The 20,787-nt window shown below is 43.4% G+C and overlaps 2 protein-coding genes across 2 annotated transcripts in view; both read left to right on the top strand.

The window, feature by feature from the left end:
- Positions 1-877: 877 nt before the first annotated feature.
- Positions 878-8,028, top strand: mrpl1 (mitochondrial ribosomal protein L1). The gene is made up of 9 exons (XM_034595419.1): positions 878-954; positions 1,813-1,921; positions 2,066-2,333; positions 3,271-3,354; positions 3,722-3,793; positions 4,556-4,667; positions 4,807-4,907; positions 5,092-5,173; positions 7,869-8,028. The coding sequence occupies exons 1-9, from the start codon at positions 924-926 to the stop codon at positions 7,970-7,972; spliced, it is 963 nt and encodes a 320-aa protein (XP_034451310.1). The 5' UTR covers positions 878-923; the 3' UTR covers positions 7,973-8,028.
- Positions 8,029-11,974: 3,946 nt separating this feature from the next.
- fras1 (Fraser extracellular matrix complex subunit 1) overlaps positions 11,975-20,787 on the top strand; it is a 180,688-nt gene continuing 171,875 nt past the window's right edge. The window contains 2 exon segments of the mRNA XM_034595438.1: positions 11,975-12,562; positions 16,775-16,806. Coding sequence (XP_034451329.1) covers positions 12,403-12,562; positions 16,775-16,806 — 192 coding nt within the window. The 5' untranslated portion in view covers positions 11,975-12,402.

The following is a 20,787-nucleotide window of genomic DNA, read 5'->3' as shown; positions in this document are numbered from 1 at the left end:
CTCCTGTCAGCACCTGTTCTTCAGTTCTGTTTATTTCTAATATTGGAAATAATAAAGTGAAAACATGTGAAGTTTACTGCCTTTATTCATACAGAATAAACAACCTCTGGTGGAATTAAACTGATGCTTCACTGATGAAACACACTTAAAATATTAAGTATATAACTGTACTCATGTGTATCATAAATTTAGGGTATTGTACTAATATCATAGTGGTATTAGTGTAACACAAAAACATATTAATATACATTTATACTTAGTATTTTCAAGTAGATTTTTTATACTAAGGAAATGTGAAGTTTACTGCCCAAAAATATTAAATTTCTACTGAATAACCATAACATTTAGAATATAAAGTATGTGACTGTACTAATGTGTATCATATTTCTAGGGTATTATACTAATTATCATAGTGGTATTAGTGTAACACAAAAACGTATAAATAAACACAGCTAGTACAACCAAACCATTTCAATATCTAAATCAATATTTTATAGACGGACACAACTACGTGTTTTTACCTCAGAATATATGAATATAAATGAAGCGAGTGGAGAATCCGGCACAAAGTGATTTCACCAAGTAAAACATCTTCAACATATTGTCTTTTAATTGACTTAAAACTTAATTCTGGGGTATTTTCATAAATCAGTTTCCCCCATAACAAAAGAAGCAGAGAATTAAAATGTGACCCTGAAATCTCCACAAGGATATTTCTCATTTCTATTCAAGTTTTGTGTGGTTTACTTTACACGATATAAGAAAAGTCTATACAACTTAAATTCACCATCTATTATATTAGATTATTTTTGTAAAGATCTATTAGATTATCGATCTGTTAGATGATCACTCTTTAAGATTCCTCGGGCGGAACCATTCAGAGAGCCTCGCTGTTTCCACCCGGAGCAGAGAAGTTCCCAGACATGGCATCCTGCACGCGGACTGTGTGGAAAGGTCAGCTGCTCCAGTTTAACTCACTTTACTGGAACTGGTTTTAAACCAGTTCATTTATAAGATACTAGAATAATAAACTGTCTATTTGTGCGTTAGCTTCTGTGTTCGCTAGCTCTTCTGGTTGACGAGCACAGAATCTGAACCCCGTCGGGGAAATGTGATATTCTGACTTTCCTCTTCCTTAGTGAATAATCCCACACTTTGAATAACATCGCGTGTGGTCATTTCAGAATCAGTGACATGTTCTGTTTAATTCGGCGTTAATAGAATCAACATGGCAGCTTTCAATTCAACGCTAATAGTCGTTTTTTTGGATGGAGTCACCTGTCTGTGCTGTGCGTCCCTGAACCACAACACGTCGTGGAGGGCGGCGGAGAGAAGCGCTAATGAAACAAGAAAAAGTGGAAGTTTAGCCACATTAAGATCACGTGTCGTTGGTCATGTGCAGCCGAATTGAAGAGTTAATACAAACGATTGGACTTGTCATTGAAAATATGTTATTTTAATATGCATGTGTTTGTTGATAAGAAAGTTTGTCTTAAACAGGCAGATTTCTGAACGAGGTTTCAGGTTTAATACTTATTTACGCGAGAGGCTGTAGTTTCAGCCTGTTGTGTTTATAGGAGCCATCATTTACATTATTTACTTTGCATCCACACACAGTTGAATGAAGCTGAGAGATAAACACACTGTTCACTTTGCATTATGATCTAATTCACAGATTTACTGATGTCAGCATTTCCTCAATATAGTTTGATTCAAATCCACAACAACCACCTGATTGTGCTTCGTGAAGCTTGTGGCTTCACATCAGCTTGCTTTTCTTTTTTAAATTCTAACTCTTTATCTCTTTTCCAGTTTTGTCAGGATGTCCGAGGCATCTGCTCGGCGCCGGTGGTCCCAGCTACACGGGCGTCTCTCAAGCTGCACAGAGGAAACTCCCCGTCAGGACCTTTGCAGCCGTCAGGTGAGTTTACAAGATCTTTCATCCAGACTTTGGAGACGTTGTCCGTCTCCCCCTCCAACAGTTTGGCAATAGAGCTTGTCGTTGTCGTACAAATCATAAAATGAAGACGAGGCCTGACAAATCCCTCATCGACTCGTTTGTCAGGACACAAAAGAAAGACAAGAAAGAGGAAGCGGAGAAGGAGGTGAAGAAGGAGAAGAAGGTTATCGATGACGCCAACAGACACAAGCCTTATGGCAAGACGGCGTGGGCGCCCGTGGATGACGTGTACATTTTGAGGCACTACCCCAGGACCATGTACAACCCGGCGGACGCCATCGAGCTGCTGAAGAACTTCCAGGTGTTGGACTTCACTCCGCTCAGTCAACCCGTTTATATCGACCTGAAGCTGGACATGAAACTGGAGAAGAAGGTAACAGCGCTGTAGCTGCTCTCCTTACGATTCTGAAGTGAAAACATTACTAGACCTCAGTTAATAATCGACAAATCAATTAGTTGATTCACAGAAACAATTATGTGTATTTTATTTTAGCAGAAATATAGAAATAGTGACAAAAATACACAATAATGGTTGATGAGCTGCTGCTTTTCTTCAGTGTTCTCAGGGTTTATATCGTCGTCTTTGGCTCTGGCAAGTTGTAAAGGGCATTTTTAACCTAATAGTTACATCTTATAGACTAACAATTAATAAGTATAAAATAGCAAATATGCTAATTGACATCTGTCGTCCATTGGCAGGTTAAAAAAAACTAACATGAGCCTGATACAGAACAAATAACAAATACAGACTCCAGTATATAAATACACAAATAGAGAAATGTAAAGTGATCACAGTCCTCGTTCGCCATGAGCCATTGTTGACGTCCCTTTGCTGACAGCACAGTCTGTTAAAATCTGCATTTGGGTTTGTTTGCGAAACAGCATGGAAACAACTTCCTGGTAATCTCCTGGAAAAGCAGCTGGATCCTCGATATAGACGCCGTTGTCCCGACGGCGTCTGATCACCTGCCAAAGTGTCTGTTAGAGACAAACGGTTACAGACTTGGCAGGTTTGTTTGGCTCCTGCTCCGCTGGTACCGTTATCACCTCGCCTCCACACGTCAGACGGATATTTACAGCTTCAATTTCCACAACAACGCAGGTTTAGGTTAATCAGCTGAAACAGCTGTGAGACAAGAGGAATCAAAGCCTCATGAGTTTGTTGTTTCCAAGAAAAATGTAGTTTTAATACTGGATAACCTGAAGTTGGTCTGTGATTGACACACGTCCCTTTTTTGTGTGTTCTCCCAAAATCGTGTATTTTCTCTGAACAAATAGATTTATTATTATTGTCATTATCCTCCTGACAGAAAAAAGTGGACTCCTTCGTGAGCACCGTGCACTTACCTCACCCCTTCAAGACGGAGATGAACAAAGTTCTGGTCTTCACTGAGGTAACTCTTCTCTCTCTCTCTCTCTCTCTCTCTCTGCACCCTCACTGAATCCTAATTTCATAGCCAATTGATTGTGTGTTGTTGATGAATTGTTTTAATATCGTCTGAGCGTGATTCAGATGTGCAGCAGCACCTTTTCATTTGTCACCCGGCTGGTCGGCGCTGAATGGGGCCGGGCGGTGGCTGGTCTGGTCACAGAGAGCCACACCACAAGATTAATATTCCTGACAAGCAGCACAAGTTGTGGCCTGCGACTTAGAAGTGCATTTTAACGACCGTAATGAACGAGGCTGTGGTGGTCGGCCAGACGCCGGCACACCCGAGGTCAGATCTACGTGGGTGACGCTGCCTCTGCTTCTCTCTGCAGGATCCTAATCAAGCTAAAGTTGCCCAGGAGAACGGGGCAGTTGTAGCTGGAGGAGCAGAACTCATACAGCAGGTGAGTCGGTCAAACAGCACACAAGAAGTTCATATTGAGTTTAATTTTACGTTCTCACTTTTTGTCGGATTGTAATGAATTTACTTTTGAAATATGTTTTCCAAGTCCAAGCAAATTTAAAATGAACAAAGAAGAAGCCATAAAAGTTTTTTGTTGTTGTTGGACAAAGCGAATAACAGTGATCATCAGTTTAATTATTTATTATGTGCAGGTTTATAACATTAAACTTAAAAACGATGATTCTACACATGTTGTGTTTCTTTGAAAACACGACGCAGTGGCTTGGGAGCCGTCGACAAAGTGGTGCATTGGTATTTTGCTGGTGTCTGACCACACACTGATCACTAACTGCTGTTCAACAGCACTGAGAGGAATTCATCTCGGCAGCGACCGAAAAACCAAACATCAAACTTTCTGGCAGCCTCGGTGACGTTGTTAAATTCAACCTTAACTGTTGTAATCACTCAAAATGCTGTTATCCTTCATGTGGGGGGGACAGCGCTCTGTAAGAGACGTATGTGGAGCTGCAAACGATGTGAGAACTTGGGACGTTCATCATCACCGACATTAAACATTTTGACGGATTAATACTGTTTATCAGTTAAAGAAATCCCTGGACATCGGGTCTCAGAACATTTCAGAATAAGAACCAGTAGAAGAGCTGAGGACTGAGGAGCTTGTTCCGAATATGTACGCAGTTTATTCTCATGCGCATCGGAGTCCGTGAAGTTTAATTTAATCCGATCTCCTTTCTGTTTCTAGATCTTAGACGATGAGATTTCAGCAGACTTCTACGTGGCCGTTCCAGATATCCTGCCGAAGCTTGTGCCGCTAAAAAACAAACTGAGGAAGAAGTTTCCAAAGAGCAAGAGAGGTACGAGAGGCGGAGCGTGAAAAACACGTCGTCCTCAGTGTGTGTTGACAAATTGAGACTTAACTTTTAGGAAGAAGAGGTCTCAGGTTTGTTATAATAACTCATTAGACTCGTGAATTGTCTCTCTGTTGACTCCCAGGTTCCGTTGGCGTGAACATCCCCAAAATGTTGGCGTTGTTTAAAATGGGTCACGAGTACATGGTGGAGAGCGACCGCTTCGTCAGGACCCAGATCGCCACGGTGAGTCGGAATATATCTGCTACCAAACAGAGTGTAGAGGGCTGCGCACAAAAATGAACCCATAACATGTCAGATACGAGCGCTATCATCTCAAAAGACATAGAAATGCTATTATATCAAGAACATTTAGTTTAAGTTTCAGTATTAAAAGTTTCTTTCCTCCTGTTTTCTGGCCTCTGCACAGCTGGACATGCCCAGAGAGCAGATCTTCGCCAACCTGCAGAGCATCCTGATCGATGTCTGCTCCCACCGACCGGCCAACATGGGTACGCCCACTAAAACCAGTCCGCACCACATGTTTAACCACTGACACAGAACCACTGCTCCCCCCTCTGTCAACAGGAACTGACTGACAGCTCTTCAGAATAAAACCACACACTGATTATTGATTTCCTTTTGCTGTCAGAGGAGGAAACGCTTTGACATCACACCAGCGTTTGTTTGCTGGTTGGTTTTGACTTCCCTCTCTGGTGGAGCCCAGCAGAGTCAGTCCCCACATGAGGCTGCAGGGGGCGCAGCTGCTCAGTGAAATAGTTCCACAGCTTTGCTTTAAAGAGGAAAAATGTAAAATCTACCTGATTTGTATCTGCAGAGTTTCCCTGTAAACACAGATTTGAAACGACCTCAGTTTACGACCTGCAGGGGGCAGCAGGGCCGAGCGAGGACTTCATTCTTTTCTCTTCATTTTCTCCACTTTCCTTCAATAACCCGGCGCAGAGGCTAATCGTCGGTTAATGGAGCCTCGTTAGAGCGAGAGGCTTAAATGATCTAAAAAATAATTGATTCTGAGCTTGCTAAACAAAACGCCATTAACTGCCCCCCCGACTGGAGTGAGCTGCGGAGCTCTCAGTAACTCTGATTGAGGACGCTCGTGGAGCGGCGGCCCTTTGTGACCTGGAACTTCTCATATCGAGAGCTCTTACATTTCCCATTCATCTCAAGTCCCTCTCTCCCGAGGACCAGATTGCCGTTTAAGCTTGTGTCTCTTCAGCAGAAAACTGGAAAACAGTTCCTCTGGTCTTTCGTGCAGGTTGAGGGCTGTTTACACGGGGGGGGGGTGGGGGGGGTCATTTGTTTGCGGAGCAGCTTTCCCAGCAGCCCTGCTGTCTGTGCTCAGATGTGTTTACTGCTTTGTGCTGTGGTGGCTTCACATATGTTGTCCCAGCTGGTCGCTGTTTTGAGGGATGCTGGGAAAATGTGGCGAGGTGGTGTTTGTACAGGATGTGTCCTGTCCGGGGCCACAGAGGAAGTTCGAATGGGTGAAATCTTTCCTTCACAGTAGATCTGCACACAAGGCGTTGATCCATCTCGCCCCTCAGGACGCCGCTTCCCTTTCCTCTCCATCACTGACACAATGATTTGCTTCATTGCTGCATTATTCAGAATCTGCTGAATCTGTTCCCCGTGAGAGCAACGTGGATTAGTCTGGACAAAGTAACTTCACTGGTTTTCAGAGTCCTACAATCTCAAGGCTGTAACTCTAGTTAGTTTTGTGTCCTGCTAAACGTTCGCCTCGTGGAATTATTTGATACCATAAAACTTAATTTAAGTTTAATAAATGAGCTGACACACACATATTGCTCCTTTGCACCGGAAATACCTAAATATGAAAATAATATAAACAGGTGAGATGAAAAGGAACAAAAAGAGAAAAGGATGTTAAACGATGTTCAACCTGTCGCGGTTCAGAAATCCTTCAGAATCATTTTTCCCCGTCCACCAGTTTTCACACATTTTGCTTGAGAGCAGAGCGACAGGAGGTGACGGCTCTCACAGCTGATGCCTCTGCAGGAAACGTGAGCGGCTGAAGTCTGGTGATTATCCCTGTGGGACCGCTCCAGTGTTAACGCTCCGCTGAACCCGCCCGGCCGCACAGTGACCTCCACGCCACAGTGACCTCCACGCCACAGTGACCTCCACGCCACAGTGACCTCCACGCCACAGTGTCCTCCACGCCACAGTGACCTCCACGCCACAGTGTCCTCCACGCCACAGTGACCTCCACGCCACAGTGACCTCCACGCCACAGTGACCGGAACGTCCCGCTCGGTGCCTCGTTCCACTTCTGTAATTTGAAGGTGGCGTGTTGAACCGAGCCCCCGGGGGCCGGTCTGAGCCCCGTCTGACGGCGGCGGACAGCTCTCTCTGAGTTGGTGCCAGCAAACATTACGCAGCAGGTCAACTCCCCCGACGAGAGGCCGAATTTGTGAACTTGATTTAGCTGCTTGAAGAAGTGAGGGTTTTTATTTTTATAATGGCTGCAGCAGAAACAAGAGGAAGCCTCACAGATAAACACTTAAAACTGAGAAAAGAGCATAAAGGCAACGTGTGGGTGAGGAAAAGTAAAAACCCCCAAGGGCCTTATGGGAATTATTCATGACAAAAGCACGGGTGCACGCTGATAAATAAAGACCCGGGTGCGGAAAACAGTAGACACCAGGGGAAATGCTGCTGAAATTAGGATTCATAAGTAAAGACGTGGGACACTGCAGGGAACGGGAGCTTGTTTAAAAATGAAAGAGAGACGGAGGACGTGTGGGTGAGAGACACTGGAAGCAGCTGTTTAATAGAATCACATTCAAATTCATGCTCGGCCTCATAATGGGAGTTTAAAGTTTTCAAAAGCCTCCCGAGTTTTTTTGTTTTGATCGTTTCCAGCTTCGGGAACAAAGCTGGGGTCATTTCATGTTGTGAAGTTTCTCCTCGCAGCAAATCGATGTCAGTTTGGATTCAGGTTTAACGGGATCACAGCAGCTTAATACCAGAAGTCAGAAGTTAAAGAAAACTTTAGATTTTTAATATTTCACAGTGTTTTCTGTCATTTTAGAAAGTGTTGATGTTTCTCACTTTCTTCACTTTCCTCTCTTCCTCTCTTCCTCCTCCTCTTCTTCTCTCTTCCTCTCTCCTCCTCCTCCTCCTCTTCCTCCCTCCTCCTCCTCCTCCTCCTCCTCCTCCTCTCAGGACCTTTCATCCAGCGAGCGATCATCGGCAGCCACACCAGCGAAGCTCTGTGGTTCAGAAGTGAAGACGTTTTACCCAAACCAGCGGAGAAGAAGGAGGAATGAGACGTGTTTCACATTGTATATAATCATTGTACTGAATAAAGTGTTTGTTCTCCTGAGTTTGGCTCCTGAGCTGTGATACAGTAACTATTTGAAAAACGAGGAGAGAGGACAGAAGGTGATCTTTTATTCATATTCACCCACAGGAAACTTATAAATCAGCTGATACTGTTTTACATCTGGAAGTCCAGCTTTGAATTATTAACTATGACGTATTAAAATCCAACTCTTCGTGCTGTCAGAGCAAGTTCAGCAGCCTTAGAAATTAGTTTCCAGATTTATTTTTAAATTCTTTGCATTTGTTTTCCCATTTCTTCCGTTCCCCCTCGTTCAATCAACAACATCCTCATTTTCACCAGTTCATTTCTTTTTACTCTACATGTTTGTAATATGAACGACTGAATGACAATATAAACTGTCGTGGCTCCTGTCGTCCTCCTCGTGTCGTTTGCTGCCCTTTTATTAAATAACACAAAAACGATTCATACGTCAGAGAAGAACAACTCTGTTCATCATCGTTCAGTTTGAAACTGTTTTGTCTATAAAACGACAGAAAAAGCCCAATTTAAAATATTCACCTTGATTAGTTTGTGACCAGTAAAAAGTCCAAATCAGAAACTAACAAATATTCATGTTTGAGTTCTCACTGCAGCTGGTAGAACCCAGGTGTAGTACTGCCAGTTGAACGCCAGGCGGCAGTGTTGACTGAGGCTGTGCTGCTGAGCCCATGTACAATGAACCGAGGATTTTCCTGTTGCAGCCGAAACATCTGCACATTGTCACCAGAGGAGAAGCAGAACATCTAGAAACTAACAACCTGCAGCAATAAACACATTTACTCAGATCTACTGTATGATGAGCGAGAGAGAGAGAGAGAGAGAGAGATTCACTCAGATTTCTTTCTCTCCTTCTTAAAGTCATGTGTCCCGTCTGCAGGTGTCCATGTGTTCCATTAACTTTATTTATTCTTATGCCTCATGTATCATGTATCTTGTGTCTGTTTTGATTTTGTTGTTTGTTTCTGTTCTGTTCCAAATGAATCACCCACAGTTGGATTTAAATAATAAAGTAGTTTGAATTTAATTTTTAAAAGCAAACATCCAGCTCTACATGCTACTCAGGCTTTGATTGAATTTTATTTATTTATCTCTCTGTTTATTTATAAATCCTCGACTGTCATTTCAATCTATTTCATTTCTTTATTCAATTATTAATTCATTAATTTACTTTTCACTGTAATACATGACTTTTTAATCTCTGGTTTTACTCATTATTCTTTTATTCTTTTATTGTTTTATCTTTATTATTTCATATTTATTTACCTGCCTTTCATTTTTTTCATTTGAAATCTATGAGGTTAGCGACGTTCCCTCACTTCCTGCTAATATTGTTTTGTCTGTGTGTGGATGGTTCATCTAATCAGTTTTATTATTTTTAAATATTTGTACTGTTTTCATTGCTGTTATTCTCTACAGCACTTTGTGTCACATTGAGATCTGTTGTACCAATAAAGTCTGATTGATTGATTGATTAACTCCAAAAAGTATAGTTCATTTCATGAGTTTTAGTTCATCCAGCTCGTTGGTGTCAGAATCTTAAACCAGTGAATCAAAGTTTCAGCTGAACCAGGTTAGTTTTACATGAATGTTTTTCTAACTGTCTCTCTGCCGTCCACATCGACCGTCCTCTGACGCCGAGCAGGTTGATATTCAGTTTAATATGGAGATAAGTTTATTTGTCCCAGTGGGGAAATCAAGCTGCAGCATCAGAGAGAGAGAGGCAGAGAAGATGAAGGAAATAATCACAATAATATAATTTACTTCAGCAAGTTTCTCCATGACCAGCACGAGATTCTGACCCTTACCGGCCGGATTTCTGTGCATTATATTGTCTACGTCATTCAAAGTATTGTAAAGTTTAATGTCCTCCTCCAATTAGAGGGTCAACAGATTCAGGCTGTAGTCAACAGAGGTTATGATGTTATTTGTTAGATTGATTTGGGGTTCAACCTCGTCAGACTCAGCCTCGTCAGACTCTCAGCCTCGTCAGACTCCTGAGGAGGTTCGAGGCCTCGCAGCGTTGCAGCCATATTGAATTCTGTAACTGAACTCCAAGAAACCTGCAGAAACTCTGCAGAAAGTTTGGATTCCATCACACGATATGGTCACATCTGATTGGTCAAGAGCCAGAGTCTTTAAGAAGTTTCCTAAGAGTCAAGAAGAGGAAGGAGTCCTGATGATGATGATGATGATGATGATGATGATGATGATGATGATGATGACGATGATGTGATGCCTCCATTGATGTTGGTTAAATCGTCTTTAATGAAGAAAATGTTAATTATTCATGTGTTTGTCCGAGTTGGAGTTTTGCTGACGACAGACTGGAGCTCAGGGTTTACCCCGAATATTTTAATCTCCCACCGCGTCACTGGGTGCTGGTTATAAATAGTCGCAGGGTGCAGCCAGCCGCGGTTAAAGCAGCAAGAAATAAAGCTCGTTCAAAAGCAAAAACTGATCTGATCCCTGCTTTTGGCAGAGGACAAAGGGGCTGAGAGGAGATCAGGTTACTGCCATGTGACACTGAGGAATCTCAGGCCTGCACCGCCTCTGATTCAACATCACACACACACACACACACACAGAGAGAGCTGCACACGTCTAATAATAAGACTCCAGGAGGTTATCAAACAGGCATCAGCTGAATTACACACTCCTCACTTATTATAGATGAAAAATAAGCCCAGTGGAAAACACACTGTAACTCTCCATGAATGCAAAGTGCTATAAATACACAAAAAGCTCAGTGAGAAAACTTGACAAAGTCCCCGTGGAGTCATTAAAGTGACACCGACGCAGATAAACTTAGACAATACAGCGCCCACGAGTCAGATGAGTCAAACTCCCTGTTAATACTGTCAACTGTATATATACCTTATTAAAATACATATAGATTATATAACTATGGTAACAACAGGATATAAAATCCCATTAAGTGAGATAAACTAATTAGCTTCCACCTTATTGTGACGTTAAAGGATGAAGTGTGTTATAATAACAATAAACTGATTCATTAAAGTATTTTTACATGTTTAAAGGCATCACAAATATAAATGATAGTAAAAATGTGGATATTTGGAATCTCAGACACATTTTAAAGTTCTTAAATGTGAATATTTCAGTGACAAGTTCCAACTAAATCAACACTATGCAACTTTTTCACCTTAAACCAGCAGCTTGATTAGAATGAGTTTGATGTTTCAGTGACTGTGAATAAAACAGAAAGTTTCCTCTTTCATTTCCACTCAGGTACAAGAGGAATATTATGAGACAGGTACGATAAGATGAGATAAGATAAGATAAGATAAGATATGTAAACAGAATATAAACAATGTACAGATGATAGTTACAATGTAAAGGGGATATTGACAATATAAAAGTCAATATATACACTGTAAAGATGATATATACAGTGTAAAGCTCATATATACAGTGTAAAGCTCATATATACACTGTAAAGCTAATATATACAGTGTAAAGCTAATATATACAGTGTAAAGCTCATATATATTCTGTAAAGCTAATATATACAGTGTAAAGCTAATATATACACACTGTAAAGATAATATACACACTGTAAAGATAATATACACAGTGTAAAGATAATATTCACAGTGTAAAGATAATATATTCAGTGTGTAAACAGAATAAACAGAATGTAAACATAACATATACACTATAAAGAGGTTATATACAGATTGTATTTGTATTAACCAGATATTTCCTGCAGTAAATGGGATTTAAATGATGAAGCTATTCATATACCTATCATATATTTATTTATATTCTGACTTTATATTCCTTCACTAACTCTCTCCTTCATGTGTGAATCCTCAGGGAGACTCCAGCATGTGAGGAGGAGGTGGGACGTCCTCCTGGAGTGAGGGGAGGGGGGGGGGGACGAAGAAGAAGAAGAAGAAAGACAAGAAGAAGAAGAGGAGGAGGAGGGAGGAAGGAGGAAGGAGTGGGGGGGCTCTGGGAGGAGGAGAAGTGAGTTCAAACCTCCGCAGCAGGAGCGCGTAAAGTCCGCTGGTGTGTCCGCCTCCCGTCGTCATGCGCTTTTAAAAGCGTCCCGGTCGCTGCAGCTGGAGGAGCAGAAGAAAACCTCCGTCCAGCCTCCCGTGCTCCCGGTTCCTCCCGGTTCCTCCCGGTTCCTCCCGGTTCCTCTCGCACCCACAGATCCGTGCTCGACCCGCGGAGCTGCGACCAGGCGGAGTCCGCAGGAGACGCAGCGGCGGCGGCGGAGACTTGTCCAGCACCGCGCGGCTGCCTTCCAGCCCGGAGCGCAGCGCCCAGGAGCCGGAGCCGGTGCGCCCCGTGTCCCCGCTCCTCCGGGGAGGACACAGCCCGGATCTCCACCGGATCTTCTTTAATATGCTCAGAGGGACCTGCCGGAGATTCACACCCCAACACGTCGCGTCGTTTCTCCCTGGATTTGGATTTAATTCCCCCGGTTCTGCTGCCACCATGGCTGGATGGTGGATATTTGCTGGAGCTCTCGCCGGGATCCTCAGCGTCCCCCGGGGGATCTATGGTTGGTATTTGTCGGGTTGTTATGTGGGTCAGGGGCTGATCAGGGACCACATTAGAACCAGATCCACTGAAACCACAACCTGTCCTGGTTGCACTCACACTGAAAGTTACGGCCACACTTGCCCCCTTCCCTCTCCCGGTGGAACAGTTTGCATTGATCCACCAGTGAGTGGGATTCATTCCTCCTCAGGGACCCCAGCAGGGGGCCAGGACCCCGGGGAGGGATCCACTGAGCAGGGTTTTGTTCACCAGGCTGAGAGAGGAGAGAAGTTTGTGTGATTCCTGCTGAGATGGTGAATTTAAAGTGAGCTCTTTCACATTTTTAACATTTTACTGAATGAATGTCATCATCATCTTCCTCCGGTGGTGACTTAACGGTTTATGTTGCCTGGTCAGATTTATCCTGCACTGATAAATCCAAACTTCTGTGTTAAGCGTAATTGAAACACAGGTTTAATTGTGTCCGGCTAATTTGAAACGTTAAAGTTTTTTTAAGTGTTGTTTAAACAGCCCCTCCACCTCCAGTTAGAAACTTGGACCCAAATTCAACAGGAAGTCTTTGCACCGTTTGATCTGCAAATCACCAAAATCTGCTCTTAGTGAGACCCAAGTCGAGTCGAACTTCAAAGTCCGCTCGTGAGAAGCTGCTGAATCAAAGGAGGAGCCACTCCGGAGTGTAAACCCAGCGGCTCAGCCTCTGGAATGAAACCCTGCAGGCTGTCAATCATTATCAGACCCAACAGTCCCTCAGGTGTGTGAGATCTGTGAGAAGAAGATTCTCACAGGACGAACTGTGGAGGAGCAACACCTCAAAGTGTCTGACTCAACCTCGTCTGCATTTCCTCAAACATCCAAAACACGCCTGTGAAATCGATTCTGCTCTCGGGCCTTTGAGCTCTTTAAATTTTCATAACTTCGTCTCTGCATCAAACCCAGAAGGTCGTCCCCCAGCATGCACTGCAGCCACTCCCCCCCCCCCCCCCCCCCCCCCCATCAGTGGAGATCATAGTGCATGTAGAGATCTGGCAGGTGAAAGTTCCTCTGCAGAACCTGGACCTCAGACTCCTGCACCGGAGTCATTAGCATCTCTTCATGCCGGCGTGCGTCCAATCCGCTTGGCAGCACTTGACTCGACCAGATTCAAACCTTCGTAGAAAGCGAGAGACGCTCGTTCGCCTCCTTTCCGCCGGAGAAGGAGCACGTTGGCGTTCGGAGCGAGAGAGTTGACACGGGTCATGACATTAAGTGGAGAGGATGGATGACGAGGAGGAGATGAACTTTCTGGATGAAAACAAAGTTCTTTGACAGTTTGTTCCTGTTCTCATCGCTGCCTCACACAGGAGATTATCCAGTGAATACTTTACCATGGCTCCTCTTGACCTCTGTCCCATGATGCATTGCTTTGGCAACATGCAGGTCAGAAGATATCTTAACTTGCAGTTCAATTTTTGGAAAGAAATCAGATCTTTAAATGTCTAAGAAACGTGAAACTCCAGCTCGAACAGCATTAAGATGAGGATATAAAAAGTTTAAACATAATCACGGACAAACTTCCACCTTTTTTAAAGAATATTTATCGTAAATTAAAAAGGTTTTAATTTCCCTTTCCCCTGCAAATCACAGTAAAAGTACGAGGTTTCACTTTCCCTGCATCACAAACAGTTAAATCTCCACTTGATGCTTAATAACTGGAGCAAAAAAAAAAAATGTCCGGGGTGGAGGGGCCTCTTTCAGAAACTCTGTGAAATGAGCGTTTGTGTGATTTGAAAGAGACTCTGAGGTCAAGGCAGAGAAAGGCTGATCGCGGCTGACTGTTGGTTTTTATTCAGTTCTCTGCAGATTCATAACGATTCACGACATGAGATTATAATTTAAACATGTTATCTTGTTATCTGGAGATATTAAAGTTTTATCGTGTGCTTGGGACATTAAATGTTGATCAAATACAGGATGTAAAGGGGCTTGTTAATTTCTCGGCTTTGTGATGATCTGCTCTTCGGCGCAGTTTTTTCTCCCTGTGATGAAACTCATCCATATTCAAGGCTCCATCACGAGAAAACGGCGTTTGAATTCTCATGATTCTGCTCATTAAAGAATCTTCTGGTTCAAAATTGGCTTTTTGAAACATAAACACGAGCAAACTCTCCATGTGTCAGGTTCCACTAATCCTCCGTGAACCTCCAGCACGAACCGAACCTCCAGTTAAAGTGTTTTTAGACTTTTCTGAAAACTCTCTCCCCCTCAAAAGATCCTGTAGATGAGATGAGGAAGTGAAAAGTTCAGCCTTTTGTCACAGTCAAATAAATGTTGGAAATATGGGATTTCACTCTTTAATTACTTCTCTTCTTTTGTCCATTTCACACCGAATTATCACTCGGCCGATGATCAAATCATAAAAAAAAACAAAGTAGGGGAAAGTAACCTATTTTTCTTAATTCCACTTCTATACATGTGGTTGTATTTGTGTTTTCTTCTTATTTATAGTTATTTATATCAAAGTTTATGGTTTAGCTGAAAAATATCGAGCTTAATTTACATTTCTTTGTCGTAACAGTTTGACAACGACATCTCAGAAATCACTGTTACATTTTTTTAAATACAAGTATCGGCCAATATGTCAGTATCAGAAATGTTTTACTCCCTAATATTGGTATCGAACCCCCAAAAAAACAGTATCTGTCGCTCACTAGTTGCAAATATGGCGAACACTCGATAAACACTTCAATAAAAACATCTTTATCGTAAATTCTGTGTATTTTCAGCTTCAGTTTAAATGTTTTTTCGCTGAAATGTGCTTTTCAATAATTGATAAATTGCCAATCATTACCATGCACATTCCTCATATAGTTTTGAAGTGAATCCCTCCTCACGTCTCCAGCTGGTTTACAGTGAACTCCAACATTTGACGTGTTAATTAACGTCACTAATTGACTTGTTAGTTGTTGTCGATAGCTCCGAGCTTCTGGAAAACACTTCAGCAGGTTTTGATCCACTTCCTGTACGTCCGCCCTGAGCCGATCCAAACTGCCACACGATATTTCACTTCGCTCCCTCTTTCGTGCAGACGGACGAGGAGACTCGCTCTCGGCCTCGGTGCATGAGAACGTATCTGTAACCGTGCTCTTGTTTTCCCCTCTGCATCATTATGGTAAATGTTAAACCCTCTCTGCACTTTGCCCCGAGGCGGCTCAGCGAGGCTGCGCTGAGGCGTGCGTCTGCATTTCCTCAACATTTAACCCTCAAATTGAGCAGAGATAATCATCAGCGTCCTTCCGCCTAAAGACGCAGTGTTTCTCTGGCTTTTTAAAATTTCCAGGCGAGTGGAGAGATGATGATGATGATGATGATGATGTGCTGGATGTAAACGGCGATAAGTGCTGAATTCGGAATTGGCAAAGTTTGGAGGGGGAAAGTTGCCGCAGGTGAAAACTCACACTTTTGTAAACTCAGTGTGAGGTGTCCTGAAATTAAGTTTTTGCAACACTTGCACATCTTTGACACCAAAATAAACAGGAATACGCAGGTTTATTTTAAATGCAGATAAAGCCACTAAAAAGCTGATCCTTCCTGTTGCCAGTAGAGGAGTTTGTCTTTCTGTCTTTCTGTTATTTCACTTGGGAGTGAATGATGAATCTGTCCATTCTAATGTCAGACTAAGACACAAGTGGGGTTTTGACCAGTGGAAACCATAAATACAAAGAAAACACAAAATACAAGCAAATAAATAGAAACTTAAATGAAGAAAATACACTTCGTTTTCACGTAAATGCACAAACCCTCGACAAATCCAACAATAAAAGTTTTCATATTGACAAACTGAAAACCCTGACACCTGTCCAGCGCGTCTGAAAAGACTCATCATCAGATTGGAATCTTGTGGCTCAGCTTCTCAGAGATATGGAATATCCCCCCCCCCCCCCCTGTATCATCCTCCTGCTGCAAAGACATAATGACCACGGCACAGGCGCCCGTGACTCTCACAGAAACCCACATCCTGGAGTTTGGGAGGGAAATTGATTCCTCGTCCGTCCTGAGTCTGATCTGCCGTTTGACCCCGAGCGTCTGCGGGAGTTACACTCACAGTTTATACATAATCCCTCAGTTAAAAAAGGGCTTTGTGACATATCAAATACGAAAGTGTGATCATGACTGGACTGTCTGATGCTAACTCTCTCTCTCTCTCTCTCCCTCCCTCTCTCTCTCCCTCCCTCAGGAGCTTGTATCTACGAGGGATCGCTGCACGCGGTAGGTGACCCCACACGTTATCGGCCTGTTGTACCTCCTCAGCATCGCTGGTTGAAATGTCCTCCGTGTCCGCTCACAGAATCAGGATCGTGAGTGGGGTTGTGAAGCCTGATGAGTATTTGGCTCATGTATTATTCAGTGGGACATCACCGGGTTTGTATGAGTGACGGTCGAAGCCATTAAGTGTGTGTGTGTGTGTGTGTGTGATAGGTGGTACAAGGCGTACGTACTATCAGTAGGGATTGCTGCACATCCTCCGTTGTCTGAGACGCAGCCGAGAAGATGCCTCTCATCTATAATGCATGCCGGATACTGACTATGTGGATGATAATGGCGATGAGAGAGCTTGATGCGGCTCGGCGGCGGCGGTGGCGGTCCCGGCTGCAGGAGGAGGAGCCTCTGAATCCCCGCAGCTCAGCCGGTGGAAGGTTGGGATCTTTTTCAAAGTTAGAGAGGAGTTTTACTCCCGGTGGTTCTGCTGGGGGCTGGAGAACATCCAGGGTTCTGCTCTGAGATTTGCTTTTTGTGTCTTCTTCTGTTGGTGGATCCTCAGATTCTGGCTGGAGTCGTACTTTAGAGTTTGATGTTGTGGCTTCTTCAGCATCTTTTCTCACTGTGTAAGGTTTTTCTACTAACGTCACTTCGCTTGAACTTCCAAGTGTTTGCATTTTCCACATACGTCCACACGGGGGGAATGGTGGTTGGCACTGCCGCCTCACAGCAAGAAGGATGCTGGTTCAGATCCCGGTTAGATTGATTGGAGACTGTGAGTGTTTTCTGAAAGTCAGAACTCTTTCTCTGATGTTCGGAGATGTGGCCTCAGTTCCAGTTCATCACAGAGGTGTTGGACAGGGTTGAGTTGAAGAACCTGTGCACACCAGTCTCTCTTATACCAAACTGTGAAAACTGATTCTCTGTGCACGGGAGCAGTGTCGTGTTGAAACAGGAAACGGACAAAGACAAGTTTCGTCTGAAAAGGTTTAAGTTCTGCGACAGAACCACGAGAAAACTGTACTCTGTATATTTATATGTATATTTTTGGCAGTATTGTGTCATTTTGAACTGTAAAAAGCAGAGTTTGATAATGTATTTTATCTGTTTTTTTATTCTGAGAATATAATATGCAACAGAATCAAGAGAAACCTTTATTCTTATAGTCAATGTTTTAAACATTCAGCTCAGGAAGCAGCTCGGAGTGAGTCAGAACTGAAGTTATCTCCTCTGTGCTCTTATTGGTGGAACGTGAGTTAGAAGGAATGAAATTGCTGCCGTGCACTTTAGAAAAACACCACTTGTGTCTTGCAACAACTGGTAATCTCTCTTAAAAAGCGTTAAACACGGCTCTGAGCGGCAGAGTTGTGGTTCCCAGGCGGAATGAAGAGGAGCTCCTGCTCCGTTCCTGCTGTGTTATCAGCATAATTACAGTAAAGCCGGAAACAGCGAGCGGTGACATATACCTCCAATCCCGTAAATGCACGGGAACACATCCTGCCTTCCCCTGCGTTAGTCTTCCCCTTCGCTTTGAAACGGGATAATTGTCGGAGCGAGGATGTGAAGGAAGAAACGGCTCAGGCGGGAAGATGGAGGGGGAGGGAAAAGAGAAGGAGGCGGAGGAGGAGGAAGACGAGGGGGTTTGTGGGAAAACGGAGACGGCAGGGAGACAGGTGGGACGCCCCTGCATGTTCGGACACAGCCGGGAAAAGGCCCTTGTGGAGTTCAAAGTGAGGAACCTCCCCCAACACCTGGAGTGGTGGGCAGAGAGAAAACACAGATTAAAGTGCAGACCTCAGAGGAGGAAGACGCCCTCGGGCCTCTGAGTGTTTTTGTGACTGTGGTGAAATCATAAGAACTAAAAAAAACAAAAAACCAGCCTGGTCACAAATCATCCGTTTCCTCTTTCTTCTTTCTCCAGACTCTAATTTCTTTATTTGATTTAGATTTGGTGTTCAGCTTGATTTACGGCAAATAATGACTCCACCGAACCGTGAGCGCAGATCGTTCTGATCGTCCCTCACAGCTGGATTCAAAAAGACGTCGAGGCTCGATCACACATCCGAGGTGACAGCCGTTGAGAGACATAGGTTATGCATATTAGGAAGGCAGAACAGTCGTGTCCCACAGGTTTTTACAGCAATTCTAAATTGTTTTTAGACATGAAGGTAATTCTTTCATGCATCTCCACGTTTCTCTGCAGTGTGTAGGAACCCTGGATCATGTCTTTAGTGTAATATACTGACATGAAGCTGGGGAAACTCTGATTTCTATCAGATTTATAAGTTTCTTTAACTCAAACCACATGTTTTATTCACCCACACTCCAAACACGCTAAACAGCTTGATCTCTCTGTATCAATAACAGTTTATTCAAGGAACTTTCCATCAGTTTTTCTCAATCTTTGCATTTACGTGCGCTTCAGGAAGCAAGTTTTCATTTTGTCAAATAACTGAAGTTCAAGAAAAACAAAAAAACCTGTCATCAGGATGTTAGATTAAAGACGAATGATTCTCCTGTACAACCCTGACTTGTAACGGCTCATCTATGCTGCCTTTATGTACAGGAGCCGTATGGCTGCACAGGGGAATGCTGGGAATGTGCAGTGCACGGTCGACTACAGTTACCACAACACTGTGCCTGAATAGAAACCAAAGGGAGCTCATTTAGAACGGATCCTCTGACAGCTGCCATGTGGGAAATCAGACTCAAACTTCATGGCAGCCGGTCAAAATTTCTGATGCCAAAACTCTGTCATTGTTCGACAGTCGGGTCGTTAACCATTCAGGCGGCTGATCGGGCGTTTTCCATCCTGCAAACGGGAAGTCAAGCGGCGACGGCTTTATTGGAGATCGAACGTTATTTTGTAACGCTGCTCTTGCTACTTCATAGATTGGATCTGCTTGTGCTCAAACTGTGGGCTTGAACTCAAATGCTCTGTTGCTCGCACGCAGATTTCCTGCCCTCCAGCTTCAGCTCTACTCGTATCAGTCACGCTGCTTCTATTCGCGTGAAACGTCTGCTCTCAGATTTCTTATCTGCTCTCGAATTCTTTTTAATGGGACAAATCTGTCAAGATTCCCGACCAGGTGTATTGTCGTGGGTGCGTTAGCTTTGCTTCTTTAAGACTCTTGTACGGGCGGTGACTTGAACTGGGTTCATGCTCTCCTGCCCTCCACTGCCTGAAGGGAAAAACGACAACCCGTCATCCCTGGTAAAACAAAATCAAGGTTATTTTGTTGATTTTAAGTTCTTTACTGTATGGGAACAATGGTGCCCTGTCTCTTTTCCCCCTGTACTTTATGGGAACAGTAACATCAGTAAAAGTAACAACAAGTCTTCAGAAATCCAAACTGATCAAAGCCTGTGTGATTGTAACACGTGTGAGTTAAACAGTGAAATACAACACTACAGATCTTCCCCTTATTGTCCCCGTGGCTGAAGCAGTTTGCTTTGTTCAGACCTTCTCGTCGGAGCAGACGCGTTTGACTGATGTTCCACATCTGCACTAAATCACTGACCTGTCAACTGTGTCCAGCTCCCGGCCCTGTAACCTGAGTCTGAAGTGTTCGGGTGTAAAGTGACGTCTTCAGTCACGTCACCCTCGGGTCCTCCTGAACATCCTGTCATGTCATGCACCAAACATGGAGGAAGCAGCTCTCATGAGCAGATATTATATATGATGTTACATTCTGCAGTCAGAAATATGGGTCAGACTGAAGTTAAAGAAGTTCAATTTGAATAATCTGTTTGATGTCACAGTTTGATGATGCTCGTCTAAATCTCCAAATTCAGATGTTTGTCTTAAGATGAAAATGAGGCTGCAGCTTTATTTATCAATCATCAACTCATTATTCCTGATTCATCGTTTAGTCTAAAGAATGTCGGGAAATAGAGAGAATTATACTTCACAGTGTTTCCGGAAGCTGAAGCGGATTCTGTCTATTGCTTGTTTCGATATTCAAGACAAAAGCAGCAAATCATCACATT

The sequence above is a fragment of the Hippoglossus hippoglossus genome, chromosome 9 (genome assembly GCF_009819705.1).
Source record: "Hippoglossus hippoglossus isolate fHipHip1 chromosome 9, fHipHip1.pri, whole genome shotgun sequence".
In the NCBI taxonomy this organism is placed as follows: Eukaryota; Metazoa; Chordata; class Actinopteri; order Pleuronectiformes; family Pleuronectidae; genus Hippoglossus; species Hippoglossus hippoglossus.
Note: the sequence above shows the minus strand (reverse complement) of the source record. Positions and strands in the feature narration are given on the sequence as shown.

Bases quoted from the DNA above. Each gene is read 5' to 3' on its own strand.
- mrpl1 (XM_034595419.1), top strand. From the start codon at position 924: ATGGCATCCTGCACGCGGACTGTGTGGAAAG. The intron at 1,922-2,065 runs GTGAGTTTACAA...CTCGTTTGTCAG, and splicing joins AGGACCTTTGCAGCCGTCAG to GACACAAAAGAAAGACAAGA. The intron at 4,908-5,091 runs GTGAGTCGGAAT...GCCTCTGCACAG, and splicing joins TCAGGACCCAGATCGCCACG to CTGGACATGCCCAGAGAGCA.